This window comes from Columba livia, chromosome 3 (assembly GCF_036013475.1).
Source record: "Columba livia isolate bColLiv1 breed racing homer chromosome 3, bColLiv1.pat.W.v2, whole genome shotgun sequence".
In the NCBI taxonomy this organism is placed as follows: domain Eukaryota; kingdom Metazoa; phylum Chordata; class Aves; order Columbiformes; family Columbidae; genus Columba; species Columba livia.
The window spans coordinates 3142374-3164215 of record NC_088604.1 but is presented as its reverse complement, the minus strand read 5'-3'; the positions used below and the strand labels follow the sequence as shown (position 1 = coordinate 3164215).

Sequence of the window (21842 nt, the reverse complement as noted above, 5' to 3'; positions counted from 1 at the left end):
GGGACTTGTTGGGACCCACGCTTTTCCCATGTCCTCCTTGCAGCTCACTTGCAGCGCTCCTGCCTCGCTCTCTCTGCAGGGAGGAAATCAGGGCAGTGTGTTCTCATCGCTTAAAATAATGCGAACCTCAAGATACTTAAATTCTTTCAGTTTTAGGTCAGTCTGCTCATATAACAAAGACAAGAGTGACTTGCAAAACACCTAATCATGAATTACAGACACTACTGAGCTTGCAGTTTTAGACATTTTGAAGCCCCCACAGTTAGCTGAGTCTTGCTTTAACACATATCTCAAGACTTTTGGATAAAGTGTCCTTTAGCTGAATGTTGCTCATTAATATGCTAAAAGGATTATGTAATACAATATGCAAGTGTGTGACCAGTTGGGTGTGAATATAGTGATAAGATTTTGCATGTAATACCTTTTACTTTTCTTGGTGGTATGCTGGCTGTATTCCAGCAGCCAGACTTGTGCAACTCTGTAATAAACAGAATCACAGAAAGGGATGGGAAGGGACCTGGAAAGCTCATCCAGTGCAATCCCCCCATGGAGCAGGAACACCCAGATGAGGTTACACAGGAAGGTGTCCAGGCGGGTTGGAATGTCTGCACAGAAGGAGACTCCACAACCTCCCTGGGCAGCCTGGGCCAGGCTCTGCCACCCTCACCATGAAGAAGTTTCTTCTCATATTTAAGTAGAACCTCCTGTGTTCAAGTTGAACCCATTACCCCTTGTCCTGTCACTGGTTGTCACCGAGAAGAGCCTGGCTCCATCCTCCTGACACTCCTCCTTTCCATATTGATCCCCAGGAATGAGTCCCCCCTCAGTCTCCTCTTGTCCAGCTCCAGAGCCCCAGCTCCCTCAGCCTTTCCTCCCATGGGAGATGCTCCACTCCCTTCAGCATCTTGGTGGCTGCACTGGACTCTCTCCAGCAGTTCCCTGTCCTGCTGGAACTGAGGGGCCACAACTGGACACAAGATTCCAGGTGTGGTCTCCCCAGGGCAGAGCAGAGGGGCAGGAGAACCTCTCTGACCTACTGACCACCCCCTTCTAACCCACCCCAGGTACCATTGGCTTCCTGGCCACAAGGGTCCAGTGCTGGCTCATGGTCACCCTGCTGTCCCCAGGACCCCCAGGTCCCCTTCCCCTATGCTGCACTCTAATAGGTCATTCCCCAATTTATAATGGACGCTGGGGTCTGTATGTGCTAAATTTGCTGCTCTTGTCTATATGTGCTAAATTTGGCTCTTTTGTATGCTCACTGGCTGAAGAACATGGGTTTTGGGACAAGTGAGGAGAACATGAGAGGCCCATCCACACAACAACATGTTCCATTTCCAGCACCACCACTACTTTCCAACCTCAAGAGTCCTGCACCCCCCCCACTGCCCAGGTCAATACACCTTTGCAGGCAATTCTTGACCCCAGGCATCCTGCCTTGGCCTCTTGCAGAGAAGCTTTAGCAACCCCAGGAGGCTGTTGGAAAGATCACTGTTCATCATTGAAGCAGAGCTGCTTCTCCTCCAGTGTCTCTGTGCCCCATACGCAGCATGGCTATCCAGGAGCCTGTTTAGTTTACCTGGCAGGAGCTTTGTTCTCCTTTCTCCAGCTCCGCACATACCACGTTCTCCCCTAGCTCCGGCATCCGCTCCAAGCACTGCTCCCTGCTGATGAGCTTCATCCGTGCTTTCTGCAGCAGCTGGGATGCTGGCACCGCAACCTCTAACCAGCAATTGAGAAAAGAATGATAAGCAAACCCTGAGCAATGAACAAACCCTGCAGAGCAGCACAGGCTTGTGAAGGTGTAACCACAGCTGGAGATGAGCACTTTGGACTGCTCCAAGCTGAATTTGTAAAGCATCCTATGGCAAGAGCGCCTCAGGGCACAACTGAGCATCTTCAGGTCATGAGGGCTTATAGGGGCTGTCCAAATGTTAGCAAAGATAGATTTGTGCTCTTGACTTTATGCCAGCCTAGGAGGTGGATAAGTAGGTAGAGTGGGGGGAGGTGTTAACAGGAAAAGCTGAAATCTTGAGAAGTGGAGGCTTGCTAAATAGGATTTTAAAACATCACTTATTTTTGTAGATGAACTCTGGTATAGTGGGAAGGACCCAAAGGGATGGCTGACCCTATGGGTCTTGGTGATGACCTGGGACAAGCTGTGCTTTCACTGCTTGGGTTTCTCACTTATGGTTCTGGAGATTCTCACTCATGGTTCAGGGATTCTCCCTGGGGTCCTGTGAGACCCCCGCAGAGGAAAGTCCACTGATCTTGTTATCTCCATGCTCTCCTGGGGGGCTGTGAGGCCATGCTTCACCCAGGGGACCAGCTGTGTCTTTCACAAAGTGGCTCTCTTCCATCCTCCGAGATGGAACAAAATCCACAAGAAATTTCAGCAGTCACCATCTGTCAATAAAAAGACTGAAAATGCCCAGGGCTACTTGGAAAACTCACTCGTTTCACTCTTAAAGTAAACATGAATCTGAAGGATAAAACTGGTTTTTGGAGGATGTTGCTGCTGAAGACACCAACAGATTTTCAGAAGCTCCTGCCATATTTCACTGAGCTAAATGGCCCTGGTGCCTTTGGGGAGGTAGGACTCAAAAGTGAGGTCTAAAAGACATGGGGCAACTCCATGGAAGTGCCAACAGATTGAAAGGCTTCAATGGAGGCATCTCCAAGGAGGTGGCTCAACATGAGTCACCATCCCTGGAGGTGTTTAAAAGATGCATAGATAAGGTTCTTAGGGACATGGTTTAGTGACAGTGTGAGGTTAATGGTTGGACTTGATGATCTTGAGGGTCTCTTCTAACCAAAATGCTTCTGTGATTCTATGAGGTCTAGTTGCAGTTGAAGGGGAGTCAGGCTAGTGCCACCCAAGGTGACCGCTTACAGATATCTACCTACAAAAGGCTGGTAGAAGAAATGACCCATTTTCCCCTGGCGAGGAACAGCACGTCGTACTTTTTGGTATGGCCCACATCACACATCCTTCTCACTGAAGTCAGCTTCTACTGGTTTTCTTCTGAAACATGTCCCAGACAGAAGGGGTGTGTGCCAGGGCTGAGCGCATTGGCCCCATGCAGGATGCAATTTGGAGAGCAGAAGCAATGTCAGCTGTGCCCACCCAACAGCAGGAGACCCATCTCCAGAGCCATGCCACACATTTTGCAAGGAGACCAGCTAAAGAGAAACCCTGCCAAGCTGTGGAGCGACTCTGCAGCACATGCCTGGTTTTCTGTTTCTAGGAGCACGTTACCTTGGTGAAATGGGAGAGTTTCACAACTATAACACAGTGTTTTGTTGCATATTAATGTTATGTGAGGCAAATAAAGCCTAAGAAGGAATATGCAGAGTTTCAGAGAAGATACCATAACACTTTGGAGCAGAATAACAATTACTAAATTGGACATGGACTTACTACATCCTAGGATGGACTGTTAAAACCCCAAGGCACCACGCTGCCCACTCTGTCCCAATTAACTCTTTCCAATAATGAAATCACTCATTAGCCCTTTAGTGACATTTGCTCAGGACAGACATTTTCGGTCACAGTCAGTGCTGGAGCAGCTACTTTCATTAGGGCTTAAACAAGAACAATTAGCAATCTGCTGTTCTAATTGAGTGAAGAAGAGGGGCAGCCAGTACCATTGAATCAATCTGGTTGTCATTAAGCCAATGACAACCCTAGACCTTTGTTTCTGTTACTCCAGACCACTTCAGACCCAGCCTAACTTACCAGGGCGGAGCTTGTCTGTCTTTGGATGCCAGTGAATGCATCCAAAGTAAAGCTGAGCTCTTGCAGAGCAAAAGTAGGTGGCTCTAAGGTTTCACCTTGAACATTTTTGCTTAGAGTACCTGGGACTTTGTTCTGGGGGTCAATAAGTGGCTGGTTCTTGCACTGAATAGAGAACTGGTGGAAGTGCAGAGGCTGTGAGGGTCTGGATGTGTTTACCAGGGAGGTAGAGAGTGGAAGTCAGTGTGGGTAACACCTCCTGAGACAGAACATCTACTTTAAATGGGTAAAAACCAGCCTCCATTAGCAAATAGATCTCCCAACAGCATCTCACCTGAACTTGTGGTTCCCCACCCAGTAGCCCAGCAATGTTGCCACGTATTGATGTCGTAAATGAAGGGCAAGCAGATGGGCATCTTCTCATTGGTGAACTCCACAGGAGAGCTGAGCAGGATCAGAGCAATATCATTTTGCATGCTCACACTGTCAAAGTTTTCGTGGAGGATCAAGCTGTCCGGCTTATGTTCTTCCAGCGGGAGGCTGAGGTCAGTTCCCCCCACCACAATGGTGAGATCTGGCGGCCTTAGAAGCAAAACAAAAGCAGTGTAGACATAAGCAAACATGAAGGCTTTGTGTTGTAAAGGTTGGTACCTCCTCCCTTGAGCAGGTTAGGGTGGTGCTCAGGAAGGTTAGCTATAAATATCGCAGAAATCCACTCTCACTTCTAGGCAAAGATTATTTTCAGGGAGAACAGATGGAGTGGGCTGGATTTTCAGCATCGCTGCCCCCAGTCAGCTGCTCCAGGTTGTGGTGCCACAGGTTGTTTGTCACTAAACAGCCCCAGCTCTTGGACCTGACAAATTTCAGAGGGGAGCTCACAGAGGGCTGGACTCTGCCCCTGAGAATTGCATGGGGTTGATATATCCAGAAATTGTGGGGTTTTTTGTAAAATCAGACTCTCCACGGGGTTTTGCTATATGAAAACAAAGGTAATTTGGGGGTTGGAATAAGCTGGAATGGAATACAGGGAACTGCTGGAGAGGGTCCAGCGTAGGGCAACAAAGATGATTAAGGGAGTGGAGCATCTCCCTTATGAAGAAAGGCTGAGGGAGCTGGGGCTCTTTAGTTTGGAGAAGAGGAGACTAAGGGGTGACCTTATTAATGTTTATAAATATATAAAGGGTGAGTGCCACGAGGATGGAGCCAGGCTCTTCTCGGTGGCAAACAATGATAGGACAAAGGGTAATGGGATCAAGCTGGAACACAAGAGGTTCCACTTAAATTTGAGAAAAAACTTCTTCTCAGTAAGGGTGACAGAACACTGGCCCAGGCTGCCCAGGGAGGTTGTGGAGTCTCCTTCTCTGGAGACATTCAAAACCCACCTGGACATGTTCCTGTGCGACCTCACCTGGGCGTTCCTGCTCCAGCAGGGGGATTGGAGTAGATGATCTTCTGAGGTCCCTTCCAATCCCAAACATATTGTGATACATCTCTTTTTACAAGGTACCGCAACCCATGTATACATACAGGAAATACTTGGTGACATCAGAACAGCATCATGGGCGCTTATACAAGGCTGCTCGGACCATCCTTCAAAATATTCCCCTCTGCAGCTCCTGGTTATGCAGATTTCTGGACATTTGTCTCGTAATACTCTCCACAGGAGACAATTCCTGTTTTCAGGACTCTCTGGCTCAGTCGCATTTACTGTGCACTTGACCCCAAGGACATACGCACCCTACACCCCCAAGGAGGAAAGTTACCAACCCATTGTGCCTGGTCTGTCCTTGCTTCCCCCGGGTACTCACACTTCTTCTGCAAAGCAATGGGCGGCGGTTAAAATCCACAGCGCGCTGATCATGGTCCCTCCGCAGATGTGTTTCCCGCTGCTCTGGATGCTCACGTGCCACGGGAACTCCCCAGCCTTGGCATACCTCCCCCCTGCGATCTTCTTGCCAGTCAGCTGGAAGGACTCGAAACCTGGTCGGAGGCCACACTCTGGGTACAAAACGAGACACATTGCTCATGTACAGCAGTGTCACTGCCTGTGCTGCTAAACTAGAGGGGAAGGCCATCAGATAAAGCACTGGTTTATAATTATCCATGCTACTTGGTCTCTGTGATAGCTTCTGGAATGGTGGTAGCCTCCTCAAACCTGCCAAGCAATGCCCAGGAAGTCTGGGGTCTAGCAGGGCCATAAACCCCAAAGCAGGTTGAAAAAAATAGTTCACTGCATGTGAGTAAAATTCAGCATCAGGCTCTAGTGCAAGTTGTACTCATATGCCATCAGGTACAAGGAACAAGCCCAAGCTGATTTCATTTACCAATACATGTATATCCCATAGGGCTGGTTATTTCTGAACATAAAAATTTGAGAAGAAAAACCTGCATGGATGCTGCTGATCAGAGAAGTTAAACACAAGAGGATGAGGAGCAGCATTTCACACACTGTTCAACAACACTCAGAGCAGTGATGCTTCTGCAGACACCTCAGGACTTGTTCCCCAGTCCATGTTCTCACTGAAGGCAACACTGCTCTGCTGGGGAAACCAGGATGTGACATCACACAATCCATTGCACAGAATCAGAGAATCACAGAACGCTTAGGGTTGGAAGGGACCTCTGGAGATCCCCCAGTCCAACCCAGCTGCTCACGCAGGGTCACCAGAGCAGATCACACAGGTGGGTCCAGGCGGGTTTGAATGTCTCAGAGCAGGAGACTCCACACCCGCTCTGGGCAGCCTGGGCCAGGCTCTGGCACCTCCCAGCAAACAAGTTTCTGCTCATGTTCACATGGAGCCTCCTGTGTTTCAGTCTGTGCCCGTTGCCCCTCACCCTGGCGTTGGGCACCACTGAACAGAGTCTGGTCCATCCTCTGACACCCACCCTGACATATTGATCCCATTGATCACATCCCTCTCAGCTTCTCTTCTCCAGCTCAACAGCCCCAGCTCTCTCAGTCTCCCCATCACAAAGATGCTTCAGCCCCCTCAGCATCTTTGTGTCCTTCCGCTGGACTCTGTCCAGTAATTCCTTGTCCTTCCTAAACTGGGGAGCCCAGAACTGGACATGGTACTCCAGATGTGGACTCAAAATTTGTGTTGACATCGCAGTTTTTAATGCTGTCCTTCCTAAGGCAATGAGAAAAAGCTCAGTGATTTCCAACAGGTCTGGGGTTTGCTTTACATGTGATGGAGATAGGGGAGCAGTGAAAGTCCTGTCTAGAGCCTGGACTGAGTTTCACAGCGCATTGCAATAGCTGACTTCACAAGTTGGGTGCTGTAGCCCTTTTTGGATCTTGAACCATGTTCTTCTCTTGGAAGACTAAGATGCTGGTCCTGCATCAACTTCCATCTTTGAGAAGTGCTGAAGCCTATTAAACTCTGAATTAATTTTCTCTCCTTCATTTAGACCGTGTCTATATTCTCAGAAGAAAAAGGTAGCTCTGTGGTAGGATACATTTCAAACAGGGCCAAATCAAAAGTGTAGTATCAAAGATGTTGATGCTGCCGCTCACTTCTTCCCTGTGGACAAGGGTGGCCTGCAAAACCAAATCCAGCTTAGAAAACCTAATCTGTGAGGCTGAATCATTAACATTTCACCTTCAGTGATTATATTCCTGATAGATTTTGTACAGCAGCAACTACAAGGGGCCAAGGCCAAAACTCCAGCTTACAGTAATTCCATCATTAATTCTAGAGCAATTTTAGCACCAATGGACCCATCTATGGTGATTTCTAAACTGACAGGACAGAATGGTGCTTTCTGCAAGGACTTTCCAAAACAGTAACTATAGCATGGAGTAGGAGGGGAGGGAGGGGAACAGACAGAAGGGAACCAAGCAACATTTTAGGAGCACCCAAATAATTCCACATATGAAATGTCTTGCCTTGTACATTGGAATAAATAAAGAGTTATCCCACTGTATTATGTAGAGGTTAAAAATGCTTATGATGACTGTAAGACTTCATTTTTCTCTCTTCTGTGATTTTATGTAATCTCGTGCCTAGGAAATCAGACAAAAGTGGTGGTTTCCTTGATGGTGAGCTCTAGAACAGTTCATTGGCACAACAGGTTAAGGACAGGGGATCAGTTACCATAGCAACTGAAAATCCTGAGTGTGATGTGGGCCCATTCTGGGGCATAGAATCATAGAATAGTTTGGGTTGGAATGGACCTTCAAAGCTCCCCCAGTGCCACCCCTGCCATGAGCAGGGACATCTTCACCAGCTCAGGTTGCTCAGAGCCCCGTCCAGCCTGGCCTGGGATGTCTCCAGGGATGGGGCATCCACCACCTCTCTGCCCAACTTGGGACAGGCTCTCACCACCCTCATTTTAAACAATTTCTTCCTCATGTCTGGCCTGAATCGCCTCTCCTTCAGTTTTAAACCATCACCCCCTCTCCTGTCATAACAGGCCCTGCTCAAAAGTCTGTCCCCATCTTTCTTATCTCGGCCCCTTTTAAGTCCAGAAAGGCCGCACTGAGGACTTACCGGAGCTTCTCTTCTCCAGCTGAACACCCAACTCTCTCAGCCTGTCCTCCCAGCAGAGCTGTTCCAGCCTCGGATCATTTCTGGGGCTCCTCTGGCCCCTCTCCAGCAGCTCCATGTGTGTCCTGTGCTGAGGACCCAGAGCTGGACCAGCACTGCAGGGGGGTCTCACCAGAGCAGAGTCCTGAGTAGCTCCTCTCAGGCTTGCCCCAGGTACAAATCTGCTAAAAGGACATGCTTCCTCTGAGTTTTGAGACTGGAATGAATCAAACATTGACTGAGCAGCAAGGGAAGATGGGGAGCTAATTTCTCTGGCAGACTTACTGCTCTTTTTTGGATTAAGCAGGCAGGGCTTCAGCAGTGGATTTACAAGCCTGAAGACTAACTATCTGATGGACATTTCCAGTGGCTCCAAGCTTGGATCAATATCCGGTGTGCTGGATAGTTACAGGAGTTGTTCATGAGGTATTTCTGTGACTAAAATCTTAGCGGGTGAGCAGGAACCATGAAACCAAGATACAGTGAGGAGTACTATGGAGAGCTATCCAAAAGGAAATTCGGTGACAACCAGCGATAGGACAAGGGGCAATGGGTTCAAACAAGACGTTTCACTTAACTTTGAGAAGCAACTTGTTGGGGGTGAGGGTGACAGAGCCTGGCCCAGGCTGCCCAGGGAGGTTGTGGAGTCTCCTTCTCTGCAGACATTCCAACCCGCCTGGACACCTTCCTGTGTAACCTCATCTGGGTGTTCCTGCTCCATGGGGGGATTGCACTGGATGAGCTTTCCAGGGCCCTTCCCATCCCTGACATTCTGGGATTCTGTGAAATGCTGTGGATTTGTGTCTCTGGGTCCCCACCATCTAGCCCTCAAAAACGTCTTTATGTGCTCTGCTGCCCAGAATTAACACATCAAGGTGGGTTCCTACAAGCCTTCCCTGCAGAAAGCACATGTCCAAGAGAACACATGGATGACACATGTTCTTCAAACTTGGTGATTAAGACAGCCTCCAGAATAAGAAACAGGAGAGGCTCAAGCCCACATCTGCTCTCTGGGAAGTATTGCAAACATCAGGCTGGATGGGTGAGACAAGCCCATCCCCATCTCTCCTACTGAAGCTCTTTGTCCTTGTAGCACAGCCCATAGCATATATATAATGCATAGGATCCCATATCCATTTAGGATAACGCTCGCACCCCGTGTGTCCTTGGTATGTAGCTTTTAATCTCCACTGTGAGAACACCACCAATAAAACGAACATTTATTGTGCCTCCTTCTGTCTGTCCTGCTATTTTCACTGCACAGGTGCTGGAGCAGAGACCACCCGACATGACGTTTGCACAGCACCTGCCAGAATGAGCTCACGTCTTGGTGGGAGCTCCACAACCTATTCAACAACAAATAATTAATCATAGGAATAATTAGGTTAACAGTTCAGCCAATATGAGCTCTACTCCTCTGTACTGTCATGCACAATAATACAGATTTAAAACCCTGGTGTTTAATTAGCAGCCTGCAGAATTTTATAATATTTTATACATTTTATAGATGTACCCCAATATAGACTTGGAGCCATGGAACACACCGCCGACAACATTTTTCTTCTCTGTTTTTGTAATTTATTGCAGTGCAGGGAACAAAATTGATTTCTTTCTGTGTTGATACAATTTTGGAACTGTCAAAAAGAAGCATCACATTACAATTTTTATTTTTTCTTACTAAAATTGTTTCAGAAAATAGGCACTATAGGCAATATTACGTGTTGCTGTGAAAGCGGAATTGCGAGAGAGTTACTGATCTTATAAATTCACTGTTCTCAGAGACATCAAATTACCGGGTTGTGATAGTTAAGATGAGCCCAACCATGTCTCCAGAAGTCAAAGCTCTCGTAACACAAGCAAATTAATTAACCCAAGAAAATTAACGTGTCTGAAAGCATTAGTTATGCAAATCAGGTGCAACCACCCCCCTAATTCATCCTTTTAACAGCACTTCAAGCCAAACTTTATAAAAATTTATTGTCTCTCCAGATTACAAGATTGCAAAGAAGCTCTGTGAGCTGCACAGGCCAAGAAGCTCCATTTGCCAACAGGTGCAATTTCTGCCTCTACTTTGGCTTTTGGTGAATGGGAAAGCGCTCACATTAAGGAAAGCCACCCCAAAGGGTTCCCAAATCTCTATGCGCTGATGCTGTACGGTAACACCTATCAGGGTTGTCGGTCTTCTCTCAAGCGTCTTCGTCAACCGAAGTGGAGGTGATGGAGTCAGCACAGGCTATTGCTTGACGCCAACAGGGCAGGAAAGCCCCGTTCCCCCGAGGCCACAGTATCCGCCGGGGTTCTTGCTGAGATACTGCTGATGGTAATCTTCGGCGTAATAAAACTCCGGAGCCTCCCGGATTTCTGTTGTGATGGGTCCGAAGCCGCCCTCCGTCAATACCTGTCAAGAAGCAATGATGGAAAGCCATTAGTGGTTTGATGGCTTCTCTGCTGATGAATGATAAGTTTCTCGCTCAGCAGGAGACACAGATGTCTCTCAGCTCTTGGACCACAGCTACAGCGCATCCCTGAAAGCCCTTTATCCTTGCACTCACATTATTTTTTCCAGGAGACATTTGAGGGCACCAAAACAGGCATTGGTGAGAAGATGTAGTGCACCCTCCTGTTTTAATGGCTCATTTGTTTAATTCGCTATAGCCGCATATTCATTCTGTCCTCTTTATTGACTGCACCAGGCAGGGATGTGGTGCCATCAATGGAAGTGGAAAACAAAGTGAAAGGCAGCAGAGCTCACTTTGATCAGGTCTAACCAGCTGCCGTGCCATGGCCAAGAACTTCAATGGGCAGGTGCTTCAGCTTTGCAGTGTGCAATCCACACCAAACATCCTTGTGCCAAGAATCTTTTAGCCACAGTCATGTCATTGAGAAATAAGAGTATTTGGGCTCCTTTCACAAATCTATTCTTTGAAAAAGACCAGTTCCATCATCAACAGAAAGGTATTTTTAAGGCAAATTGTGGCTCATTTCTGAAAGATTTGCCAATACGTGGACCAGGAGCAATAATCATTTTGCAAGAAAAGAAGAAGGAATGTGGGTGGGGATTTTAAATTAGGCTTTAATTTCCTCCTGATATCCCCGAACTGAATTTGAAACTCCTGAAAAGTTTCCGACAGAGGAAATTTCTTTTCAACATGATTTGCCGTGGCATTTTTCCTACTGAATTTTCCTTTTCTAAGGCAACTGGTAAGCACCAACATTTTGGGGTCAATTCTTGTCTCGGGAGGGACATCACCAGATCATAGAACACCAGGTTGGAAGGGAACACAAGGATCATCTGGTTCAACCTTTTCTTGTGGTCAGTGAAGTCCGTGATAACCCAATAAACTCTTTAATTGGTGTCAGACTACTGTTGCACAGTATACTTGTACTGGATGTAGACAGAATTCCATTCCTATAAGCCAGGTTTGATAATAAGATCAGCTGTAAAAAGAAAGCGTTAGCACTTAAGATTTCCAGATAAATATGTGTTTTCCCATCATACTAATAAATAAAACCTATAAAAGGAAGTCATCACACAGAATCACAAAAATAGAGCTGGTAGACCTGTTGGGAATCATCAGGTCTAACTTCTTTCATCACGATGCACTAAATGATAGCCACCTTACTCCCAGCAAACATTTGTTTAACTGTTTCTGAAAGATCTCTGGAGATCAAGATTCTCCAGTTTCCTCAAGGGGGCCATTCCAATATTTACCATCATCTTACAGAGTTTGTCCTAAAGCCTAACCTAACCAAGGCCACTGCTTTCATTTAAACCCCTGTTGTACTCATCATGGATGTGGAAAGGGAATCGTTCCCTTCCTATTTACGACAGTCTTCCACATACATGGTGGCCAGGAAGAGAGAAAGATAACATGTAATGGAAATAATGCTTCATCACAGCGTTAGCTGATACTTAAATAGGTGATTATTTGGGACCAGAGAGTCTTCAAATTTCCTACAATGGGGTTTCCTAGATCCTGCCTCAGCACAGCTCAGTGCTGACCACAGTCAGAGATCAGTTGCTGAACTGTGTAGAGAATTAGTTTGATTTATTCTGGTCATTTCACTGTCTGGAGGATACGTTTTGCCATATTCGGTTTTCAATCAGGAACAAAGTAATAAGATTGATACAAAATCCATGACTGACCTGTCTGGGGAGCCCCTGGGTTCCCAACACTACATGTAAATTCTCAGCGCAGGTTAGGAGGTTGTTGACTAGTTAATTAATTGCATTTAAACACTATGAGGTAACAAGCCAAAATTCACAGGAATCTGGCATTATTTTCCCATGTAAAATCACCAAACAATATTCTTCATCTCTGTGGCAGGCTTTGTCCCAAGGGAATCAGATTACTTAACTGCCAGATGTGTGAGAGAAGAAGATAAAAAATGCGAAGGTATGTATCACAAAATGCTGGCAACAGCTAACACAAAGAGGTGTCAACACAACTGCGTTGAGAAAGCAGTATTTCATTTACTTTCTAACGTTGCTAGCAAAGAAAAGCACTTCTTAAATTATATTTGCTCCAGAAAGATGGCACAGACTGTCATCATGGGCATTAGTCATTTACTTGCTGCTGTAAATGCATGTAAAATTGGCTTCTCCCCCTTAACTGAGTCATGAGGATGCTGCTTGAGGGATGGATATTTTTCTACCGTGCAAAACAGTATTCGTTACAGATTTTTACCTGGGATTTTTCCATCATTGGCCTAATTTTGTCAGTTAGAAAATCCATTCTGTTCAATAACATACCACAAGAGGGCATAAACATCATTTATCCTTTTCAGGATTACTAACAGTCTATTAAAACACTGCACGCTGAATCAAGCAGAAGCCCAAGACAACTCATTATATTGTACTTTGGTCATTAGCAAAAGATACCAGCACTGTTGTCAGAAGCAGCAGGAGCCCCAAGCTCTGACATTCTGCCAAACGCTACCTTGAATGTTTTGATTCTAAACGGGAAAATATTTTCCTTGCACTGACTGTGCCGATGCAAAGATAAAAGCATCGCTGGGAAAGATGATGAAGTTCATGATGTGCTGGCTCTGGCAGGTGCAAATCAGCCCATTCTTGATTGATTTCCTGCCGCCAAGGCAGATATAATGTGATGATAATCTTGTTCTAGCAGACTTTTTAGTCCTCGCTGTTTCAGAATTCCTGAGCCAGCCAACGTGACCTCTCATTATCACGGAGCAGCCGAAGGGGCGACTGCAGCCTTTGCTTGCAGAAATGGAAAAATCAAATTAGGGCAGAGTGTAATTAATCCTTGGGACCTTTTACGCAGTGCGGGAAAGTTTTACGGTACTATTAGATCTTTTTCTTACCAATATTCCACCGCGAGTCGAAGAGAATTAAATAATTCAATGGATTTCTGTGGCTTTTGTCATAGGAGAGATGATACTAGGGGATCGCATTGATCCTTTAACTGATTGTAATCCTGCCCCAAAAAATTGGCAGGTCCTACTGACGAGAGGCCAAACCAAACCAGAACCCAGATCCCACCCAGCTGTAGAGGATGGAGGGGACTCAGCCATCGCATGGGTGGACATGAGGAAAAGGTTCTTCCCCCAGAGGTGCTGGACACTGAACAGGCTCCTCAGGGAGGTGTCACGGCCCCAACCTGACAGTGTTCAAGAAGAGACTGGACAACATCCTCAGACACACGGGGTGACCTGTGGGGTGTCCTGTGCAGGGACAGGAGTTGGACTTGATGAGCCTTGTGGTTTCCTTCCAACTCAGGACATTCTGTGATTCTATGAACCTGGTACATTGGAATAAGTGCTGGAGGAAGATGTTGCAGCCAGCGCCGGGAACCTCAGCACTACTACTTTTTAAAACCGCCTGTACTTCCAGCATTTAAAATATTATGCTTCCTAATTTATTATAGCATGCGAAAGCTTTTCGCTGTTGTTTGCTTTCAGCTCATTGCCTGACCATGTCATCACATCCTCTGCTGCAAGAAGTCATTCCTTATTCACTCTTGCCGTAGCAATCTTGATTTTACACCTATGCCTTAATCCTGCTCATTCATTTATTCAGTGAGCTTCACAGGCTCCAGCTCCACACTTCATAACTTGGCTCAGCCTTTTTGCCCTTTTCTGCATCTTTTCTAGTTCTCTTTTACTGCTGCATTGAGACGGGATGACTGGAACTGCACTCTATTGAAGATCGCCGCGGATTTATTCAGTGGTGTACTTACACTTTCTCTTTTATTCTCCATCTCCTTCCCAGCAATTCTTAGCATTCCACTTGCTTTTCTGACCTCTGCTGAGCACTGAGCAGACGTTTTCAAAGAACCATCTGCAGTGACGCCAGGACCTCTTTCGCGGGCTAATTTAAACCCTATCATTGTGTCTGCACTTGACTTTTATCGACGTGGAATTTCAGCAGCTGTTTTATTTCCCAGACATTTGATATTGTCAGATTCTTCTGCAACTTTTTGTGGTCCTGTCTGCTTTTGCTTGCTTGGAATCACTCTATACCATCAGATTTTGGCACGTCGCTATTGTCTGTCTCCTTTTTCCAGCTCTTTCATGAGTGTATTGAACTGCCCGGGTTCCCAAGACAGGTTACTGGCAATCATCTCCTTTCATAGCAAAAACTGCCCAGTTATTTGCATCTTTTACATCCTACTTATAACCAGTTATTCATTCAGAAGAGAAAATCTCCTGTTCTTGCACAGTGCCTGGCTCCCTTTTATGCACCTGCTCTCTTCAAAAAACTGTATCTGCAAGATACAAGTTTCTTGTGCTAAAGTCACATCAGCTCTTCTCTGAAATCCTCTATTCTACGTGTATCTACTAACTTTGATAACTCAAGCAATCTGCAGCATAAAACATCAAACCTCACTTGTCTATAATTCAGCTGCATTATCTTGAAGATACCTTAAGCACAGTTGCAGCCCACTTTTCATTCCTTCAGTAGCAGGACCAATTTAAATCACAGCCCACCTGTGATGCTCGTGCGTAAGAGATTTCCAATTCAATTTCTTTCCATACCTGAAGATGGCCACCACCTGGATGCACTGACCTGCCACCATTCAGCTCACTGATTTGCTCTGAAACCCCTTCTGCTGTAGCTTGAACTTGAGACGGCTCCTCAAAATCATAACCATGACTTGGTGTGGGAAACCCCTGAATTCCTCAGCTGTGTCGTAAGGAATTACGCAGCTTTCTGCTGTGGTATTACCTGGGTCAGGTCCTTCATGGACAGCTCAAGCTTTGCAGATGCTTTTTCTCTAGAACTGATTCCTAAAATGCTCAGCTATCCTAAGCAAAATATATTAGTGAATTAGCAAACTGGAGGAATTATTTTGGATGTAGATTTGCATCTGTATTTGGACTTGAACATCTGAAATATAAGGAGAAACTTGTTTGCTGGGAGGTGCCAGAGCCTGGCCCAGGCTGCCCAGAGCGGGTGTGGAGTCTCCTTCTCTGAGACATTCAAACCCGCCTGGACCCACCTGTGTGATCTGCTCTGGTGACCCTGCGTGAGCAGCTGGGTTGGACTGGATGATCCCCAGAGGTCCCTTCAACCACAACCAACCTGTGGTTCTCGATTCAGTGGTTGAGCAGCACATATTGGCAAGAAGCAGTTTTGCTCCTGGTGTCATCAAGACTGGAGGTGTGCACCAAGGCGCAGCTTAGAGAACTTGCGCCGTGCGTATTGGGCCAACAAATAGCCAGTGCAACACACATGAACACTGCATGCATAGGATCAGAAACTGGTACAAACACTGCTTTCCATAAAAACTTGATATTGGACACGCAGTCTTGGAACCGAAATGGATGGCACCAAATCAAAGCTTATTTTTTTCCCATTTTCAGCAGACCAGTTGTTTATCCAGCTGTCTGCAGCTCAACCCAGTGCTACCAGTCCCACCTCTGCTGTAGCGAGGTCACCCCACAGCATGCACAGACAGTTAGAAAGATTGTCATAGAATCATTTTATCATAGAAACATAGAATCATTTTGGTTGGAAGAAACCCTCAGGATCATTGAGTCCAACCATAACCTAAGTCTAGCACTAAAAATGTAACTCTAGCACTAAAACCATTTTGGTTGGAAAAGACCCTCACCATCATCAAGTCCAACCATTAACCCACCCCTGTCACTGCCCCATGTCCCTGAGAACCTCATCTCCGTCTGTCCAACCCTCCAGGGATGGTGACTCCAGCACTGCCCTGGGCAACCTGTTCCAATGCCCCACAGCCCTTTGGGGAAGAAATTGTTCCCCACATCCAACCTCAACCTCCCCTGGTACAACTTGAGGCCGTTTCCTCTGCTCCTGGCGCTTGTTCCTGGGGAGCAGAGCCCGACCCCCCTGGCTCCAAGCTCCTTTCAGGCAGTTCAGAGATCAGAAGGTCTCCCCTCAGCTCCTGTTCTCCAGCTGAACCCCCCAGGTCCCTCAGCTGCTCCATCACACTTGTGCTCCAGCCCCTCACCAGCTCCGGTCCCTCCTCTCAACTCGCTCCAGCACCTCAAATTTTAAGAGGCATCCTAGCTAGTCATTTAGAGAGATGGTATAAACTTAGCAGGTGTTCTCACTTTCTACCTTGAAGGCCATGCACTGGGACACAACAGAGTCTCCCTGTTAGCAAAACTGGTTTGTTCCACTGGCAGCAATTCACAGGATCACAGAATGTCAGGGGTTGGAAGGGACCTGGAAAGCTCATCCAGTGCAATCCCCCCATGGAGCAGGAACACCCAGATGAGGTTACACAGGAATATGAAATTCTGTCCCCAGTGGGGGAGATTATATGGTAGACTGCCAAAGAATAAACCCAACCAGTGTAACAATAGAGGTCGTTCTTCACTTACTACCAAGCATCTGTGTTTAGCACATGGTACTTCTGCACTTTGATTTGCTGCTGCCCTCTGAAATAATGGCTGCTTCAGGTTTTTTTATAGCCAGCTATTTACAGGTAGGCAAAGTATGTAAAAATATTGAATCATTTGACATTATGGCACAGCAAACACATTCAAGGTGTTTGGCTCCTTGTCTATATTCAGGTGGAAGTAGCTAATACTTGTAAAGTGCCTTGATAATTTGGAAGGAACTGTGTAGAAAAACACCATTCCCCTGTACCTCCAAATACTTGAAGGAACAGACTGGAAGCCACTGATACTCACTGTGCTGAAAATGTTGTGGTTCATGGAAGTTGAGAGAACTTCTAAGTTTGTCAAAAAACCCCTTTAAGACTGGTTTTGTTAGATTAAGCCATTTAATTTTCTGAGCGGAGGCATTAGTAAAGCAGCGGAGTATTGGTTTCAAGCATTTTGTGGCTTTTAATAAAAATAGCACCATCCTTTGTTTGATTCGATACGCACTATAAAAGCTCACAGCCTGTACTTGGGCCTCTGCAATCTCCAGTTTGCCTTGTGTCTCAGCAACTTAGGCAAAGCTGTTGTATTTCCAGTGTCCGCTGTAAAATCCGTTATGTCCAAAATACCGCAGAATATCTCGACACCTGTGACAGCTTCTGCTTCTGTGTCACCATTCATCCTCCATGTACAGCTTTGAGGCTGGTAATCTCACAATGCTGAGTGTTCCAGCAGGGAATATCTAGGGCTACCCCTTTATTTTATTAGCTACTCGAAATTTTGTGTTATCAGCAGCAATATTGAAATTCAGTTCTATTTCCAAGAGCGCTAAGAGTGACAGAAGCTGCACGATTTCAGAAGGCCTGCAGGAATTAGTTGCAATGCATCCTCTGTAGGATGAGGATATGTGTACCTCTTAGATACGTGATTACTGCAGTATTTGTAACTGTAAAACGAAACAGGTTCTGCCTAGTGTATGGATGAGGCTTGGAAGCTGAAATTGAGCAATACATGCTCACTTGGTCCAGAGTAACTAACTTTGGTCCAGAGGAACAAACACAATGAGGAGTGTGAGGCCTCAATAATGTGCAATTAAAAAATAATGGGTTTTTTTTCCCCTTCGTTTTCTAAGCATCATGTAGATATACCTCTTGTCTTCCACAAGGCGGCCTCCTATGCAGTATAACATCTCAGTGATATATTAGGTTAAAGTGTTTCCTCTGTGCCGCCTTCAGTTGGCTGGAACACCTCACTGGTAAACACTCAACAGTTATTCTAATGAATATTACAATTCGGTTTGCTGTTCTGGGTCCAGTCTTTTCCATGTTGGCTTTTCCAATCTAATTGATGCCAGTGACCTCTACAAAGCCCTGGAATGGGCTAAAATAACGTCTAGCTGGTAGACTCTGCGTTTTACAGAATCACACAGAATCCCAGAATGTCAGGGGTTGGACGGGACCTGGAAAGCTCATCCAGTGCAATCCCCCCATGGAGCAGGAACACCCAGATGAGGTTACACAGGAAGGTGTCCAGGCGGGTTGGAATGTCTGCAGAGAAGGAGACTCCACAACCTCCCTGGGCAGCCTGGGCCAGGCTCTGCCACCCTCACCCCAAACAAGTTTCTTCTCATATTTAAGTGTTCAAGTTTGTACCCATTGTCCCTTGTCCTGTCACTGGTTGTCACCGAGAAGAGCCTGGCTCCATCCTCCTGACACTCCTCCTTTCCATACTGATCCCCAGGAATGAGTCCCCCCTCAGTCTCCTCCAGCTCCAGAGCCCCAGCTCCCTCAGCCTTTCCTCCCACGGGAGATGCTCCACTCCCTTCAGCATCTTGGTGGCTGCGCTGGACCCTCTCCAGCAGTTCCCTGTCCTGCTGGAACTGAGGGGCCACAACTGGACACAAGATTCCAGGTGTGGTCTCCCCAGGGCAGAGCAGAGGGGCAGGAGAACCTCTCTGACCTACTGACCACCCCCTTCTAACCCACCCCAGGTACCACTGGCCTTCCTGGCCACAAGGGCCCAGTGCTGGCTCATGGTCACCCTGCTGTCCCCAGGACCCCCAGGTCCCTTTCCCCTACGCTGCTCTCTAATAGCTCATTCCCCAACTTACACTGGAACCTGCGGTTGTTCCTGCCCAGATTCAAGACTCTACACTTGCCCTTGTTCTATTTCATTAAATTTTTCCCGCCCAGCTTTCCAGCCTGTCCAGGTCTCTGATGGCAGCACAGCTTCCAGTGTCAGCCACTCCTCCCAGCTTGGTGTCACCAGCAAACTTGCTGACACTCACTCTATTCTCTCATCCAAATAACTGATGAATATATTGAATAATACCAGCCCCAGTACTGGCCCCTGAGGCACTGCACTAGATACAGGCCTCCCACTGGACTCTGCCCCATTGACCACATCTCCATGTAGGTGACCTCCTTTTGGAAATCATGTGTTTATCCAAAATGATCCAGATGGGAAAAATGATCCTGGCAAGGAAAATTTGGGAGCAGTAGTTGAGGTCTGACCCCGGTGAGCAGCAGCATGGCCTGGGACCAGACATCCACTTTCTCCTCTTCACATTTGCCTCTCAGCGCAATGGACTCAATGATATTGATATATTTGAGAGATGCTGCAAGAATTGATTAGCTAATGTTTTGCACAGGGCTTTGGAGTCCTACGTAATTAGCTAATGCTTGCACAGGGTTTTAGAGTGCTATATAATTTCTAAGTATTATTAATCCCCTTGCAGGGAAGCTGTCTAGCCTCAGAACTTTACAGCGTGCCTCTTGAAAATTGGGCAAAATTGGAACCGGGAATGTTCGAATTACGTCGGTATAAATTCTGCGTCTTTCATAGTGTGGGCATATGGATCTGAGAGCAGAAAGAGTGAAATGCATTGACTCAACAACTCGCTTTGCTCTTTGCTGCGATAGAAAAGCTGCTACGTGACTACATTATCAATCTGAAGACATAAACATCCGATAGGGACTACACGTAACCTGGTCAAAGAGTGGAAATGCTGTTACATGGGCCGGCTGGAATTGTTTATACAAGTGTATTCTTCCAGCACAGCACAGGGAAAATGCAGATAAGAGGGAAATACAATAGAAACTTAAAAGACAGTGTTGCAACATGCTAAGCTGAAGAATCTTGATTCTCATCTTTAAATGGGCAAAATTGACTTTGTCAGAGCTTTTGACTGTTGGCAAAGCCCACATACACAACACAGCACATCATCTGAATCAAGTAAACTGAGCCTAACGAGAGACACAGCTTACGAGCCTTGGGGGAAAGCTGCACATACATATATAGTCCGTTCAGTTGGTTTGAAGATCTGCTCTCTCTGAGATGCTTTTCTCTTAAATATTTAGCTTGAAGGAGGCTGTTTGGTCACTCATTCCTGCCAGAGGGGAAAGAATTGCTGGGCTCGGATATAAATCAGACCTGCCAAGGTAAAGCACAGTTGGCCGAGAGCCTGGCTATTAACATACCTGGTGCCCCAAGTGGTTATGCTCAGCGGGTCTAGGAAGGATCGGGAGTGCAGTTAGGCTGATATTTCCTACTATTTTACATCTAAGAGTACTTCCTCATGGCCCACAACAATCAGCTACGCCAGCTGAAATGGGAGATTTATACAGACTTCTTAGCACCTTCTGGCAATGAGAAAAGATGATGAGAGAATTTGTCCTAAATTATATTAAATGGAACTGATGGTGAAATAAAATCCGCAATTCTGTTTTCTTCCTGGTAGGTACTGATCCTGTGAACATGTGTAGAAAGGAAGTTGTATCCTGCTCTCCGTCGTATCAATCTAATTCTGGATTCAAAAGCTTTTGCTCCAGATACTGACTGGTATAACAGGATCAACTTGACCCACAGTCTTTACAAGCTTGACCTTGAGCATAGAGCTTCCTGAACACCCATCCTGCCTCCTCTTGAGGGAAGCAAGATGAAAGTGAAGAATGGCACCAGGGGGCATTTAGGAGGTATAGGAAGATAACATTAGCAAAGACAAAAGACATCTTGCTCAACTAGCATCTGGGAACTAATTAGGTGTTGGAGGAGCCATTGAGAGAGATGGAAATTCTGTTTGTCTAGCCAATTTTAACGCAGCCAAACAGCCTTTTACTGTACATCTCACATGGATAATTTATGATGGCTAAGAAAAGATATGCCCCGTTCTGACTTGCAGTGATCTAAAGGTAAAAATCTATTCTGCGGTTTGAGACAGCAGACTGTTCTCTAATCATTCACCCATTACTCTCATGTTCCTGAGATGAAAAATGGCCAGGTCCAAACTGAGATGGGGCCACCGATAACAACCAGTGCAGAATCTTCCAAGCCTTTGCAGGCCAGAACTGGTATCTCCACATGGCACGGACCTGAATGATGCCGAGAAACTAAACTGGGTCCAAAAGCAGCGTAATGGTGAAATCAGGCAAATTCCTGCTGCCTGTGGGCAGAAGGAAATGCTCAATGTATAAATACCATGTTGACAAGACTTTACCACTTCCATTAGCTCAGTTATCTCTCAGCTTCGCTGGAAAGTGCAGACCAGCCCGTGCCATGCAAGGTACTCGTTTGTGCATGTATCCTTTGCAATAAATGGAAGCCACCCCAATTATTTTTCATGCAGGAGAGCTGCAATGTAGAAGTGAAAATGTTCATTTCACATATTTCAGATAGAGGGCTCAGTTCAGCTCTACTGTTACATTCCCATCATTTTATTTTTCTCATCGGTGCCAACACTGTGTTTATATCAA

General features: G+C 46.3%; 2 protein-coding genes across 7 annotated transcripts in view; both read right to left on the bottom strand.

The window, feature by feature from the left end:
• LOC102089103 (serine protease 55) overlaps positions 1-8780 on the bottom strand; it is a 30511-nt gene extending 21731 nt beyond the window's left edge. The window contains exons 1-4 of one of the 2 annotated variants that reach the window (XM_021285510.2): positions 6122-8780; positions 5545-5734; positions 4071-4318; positions 1580-1722 (exon numbers count right to left, since the gene is read on the bottom strand). In XM_021285510.2, the coding sequence (XP_021141185.2) occupies positions 1580-1722; positions 4071-4318; positions 5545-5734; positions 6122-6176 (636 nt within the window). In that variant the 5' untranslated portion in view covers positions 6177-8780. The remainder of the gene's footprint in view (positions 1-1579; positions 1723-4070; positions 4319-5544; positions 5735-6121) is intronic. The other variant, XM_021285508.2, reaches the window with a different exon arrangement.
• A 1040-nt stretch (positions 8781-9820) lies between these two features.
• The window catches only part of MSRA (methionine sulfoxide reductase A), a 303524-nt gene continuing 291502 nt past the window's right edge, over positions 9821-21842 (bottom strand). For all 5 annotated transcript variants that reach the window (XM_065055610.1, XM_065055612.1, XM_065055611.1 and 2 more), the window contains one exon: positions 9821-10663. In XM_065055610.1, coding sequence (XP_064911682.1) covers positions 10499-10663 — 165 coding nt within the window. In that variant the 3' untranslated portion in view covers positions 9821-10498. The remainder of the gene's footprint in view (positions 10664-21842) is intronic.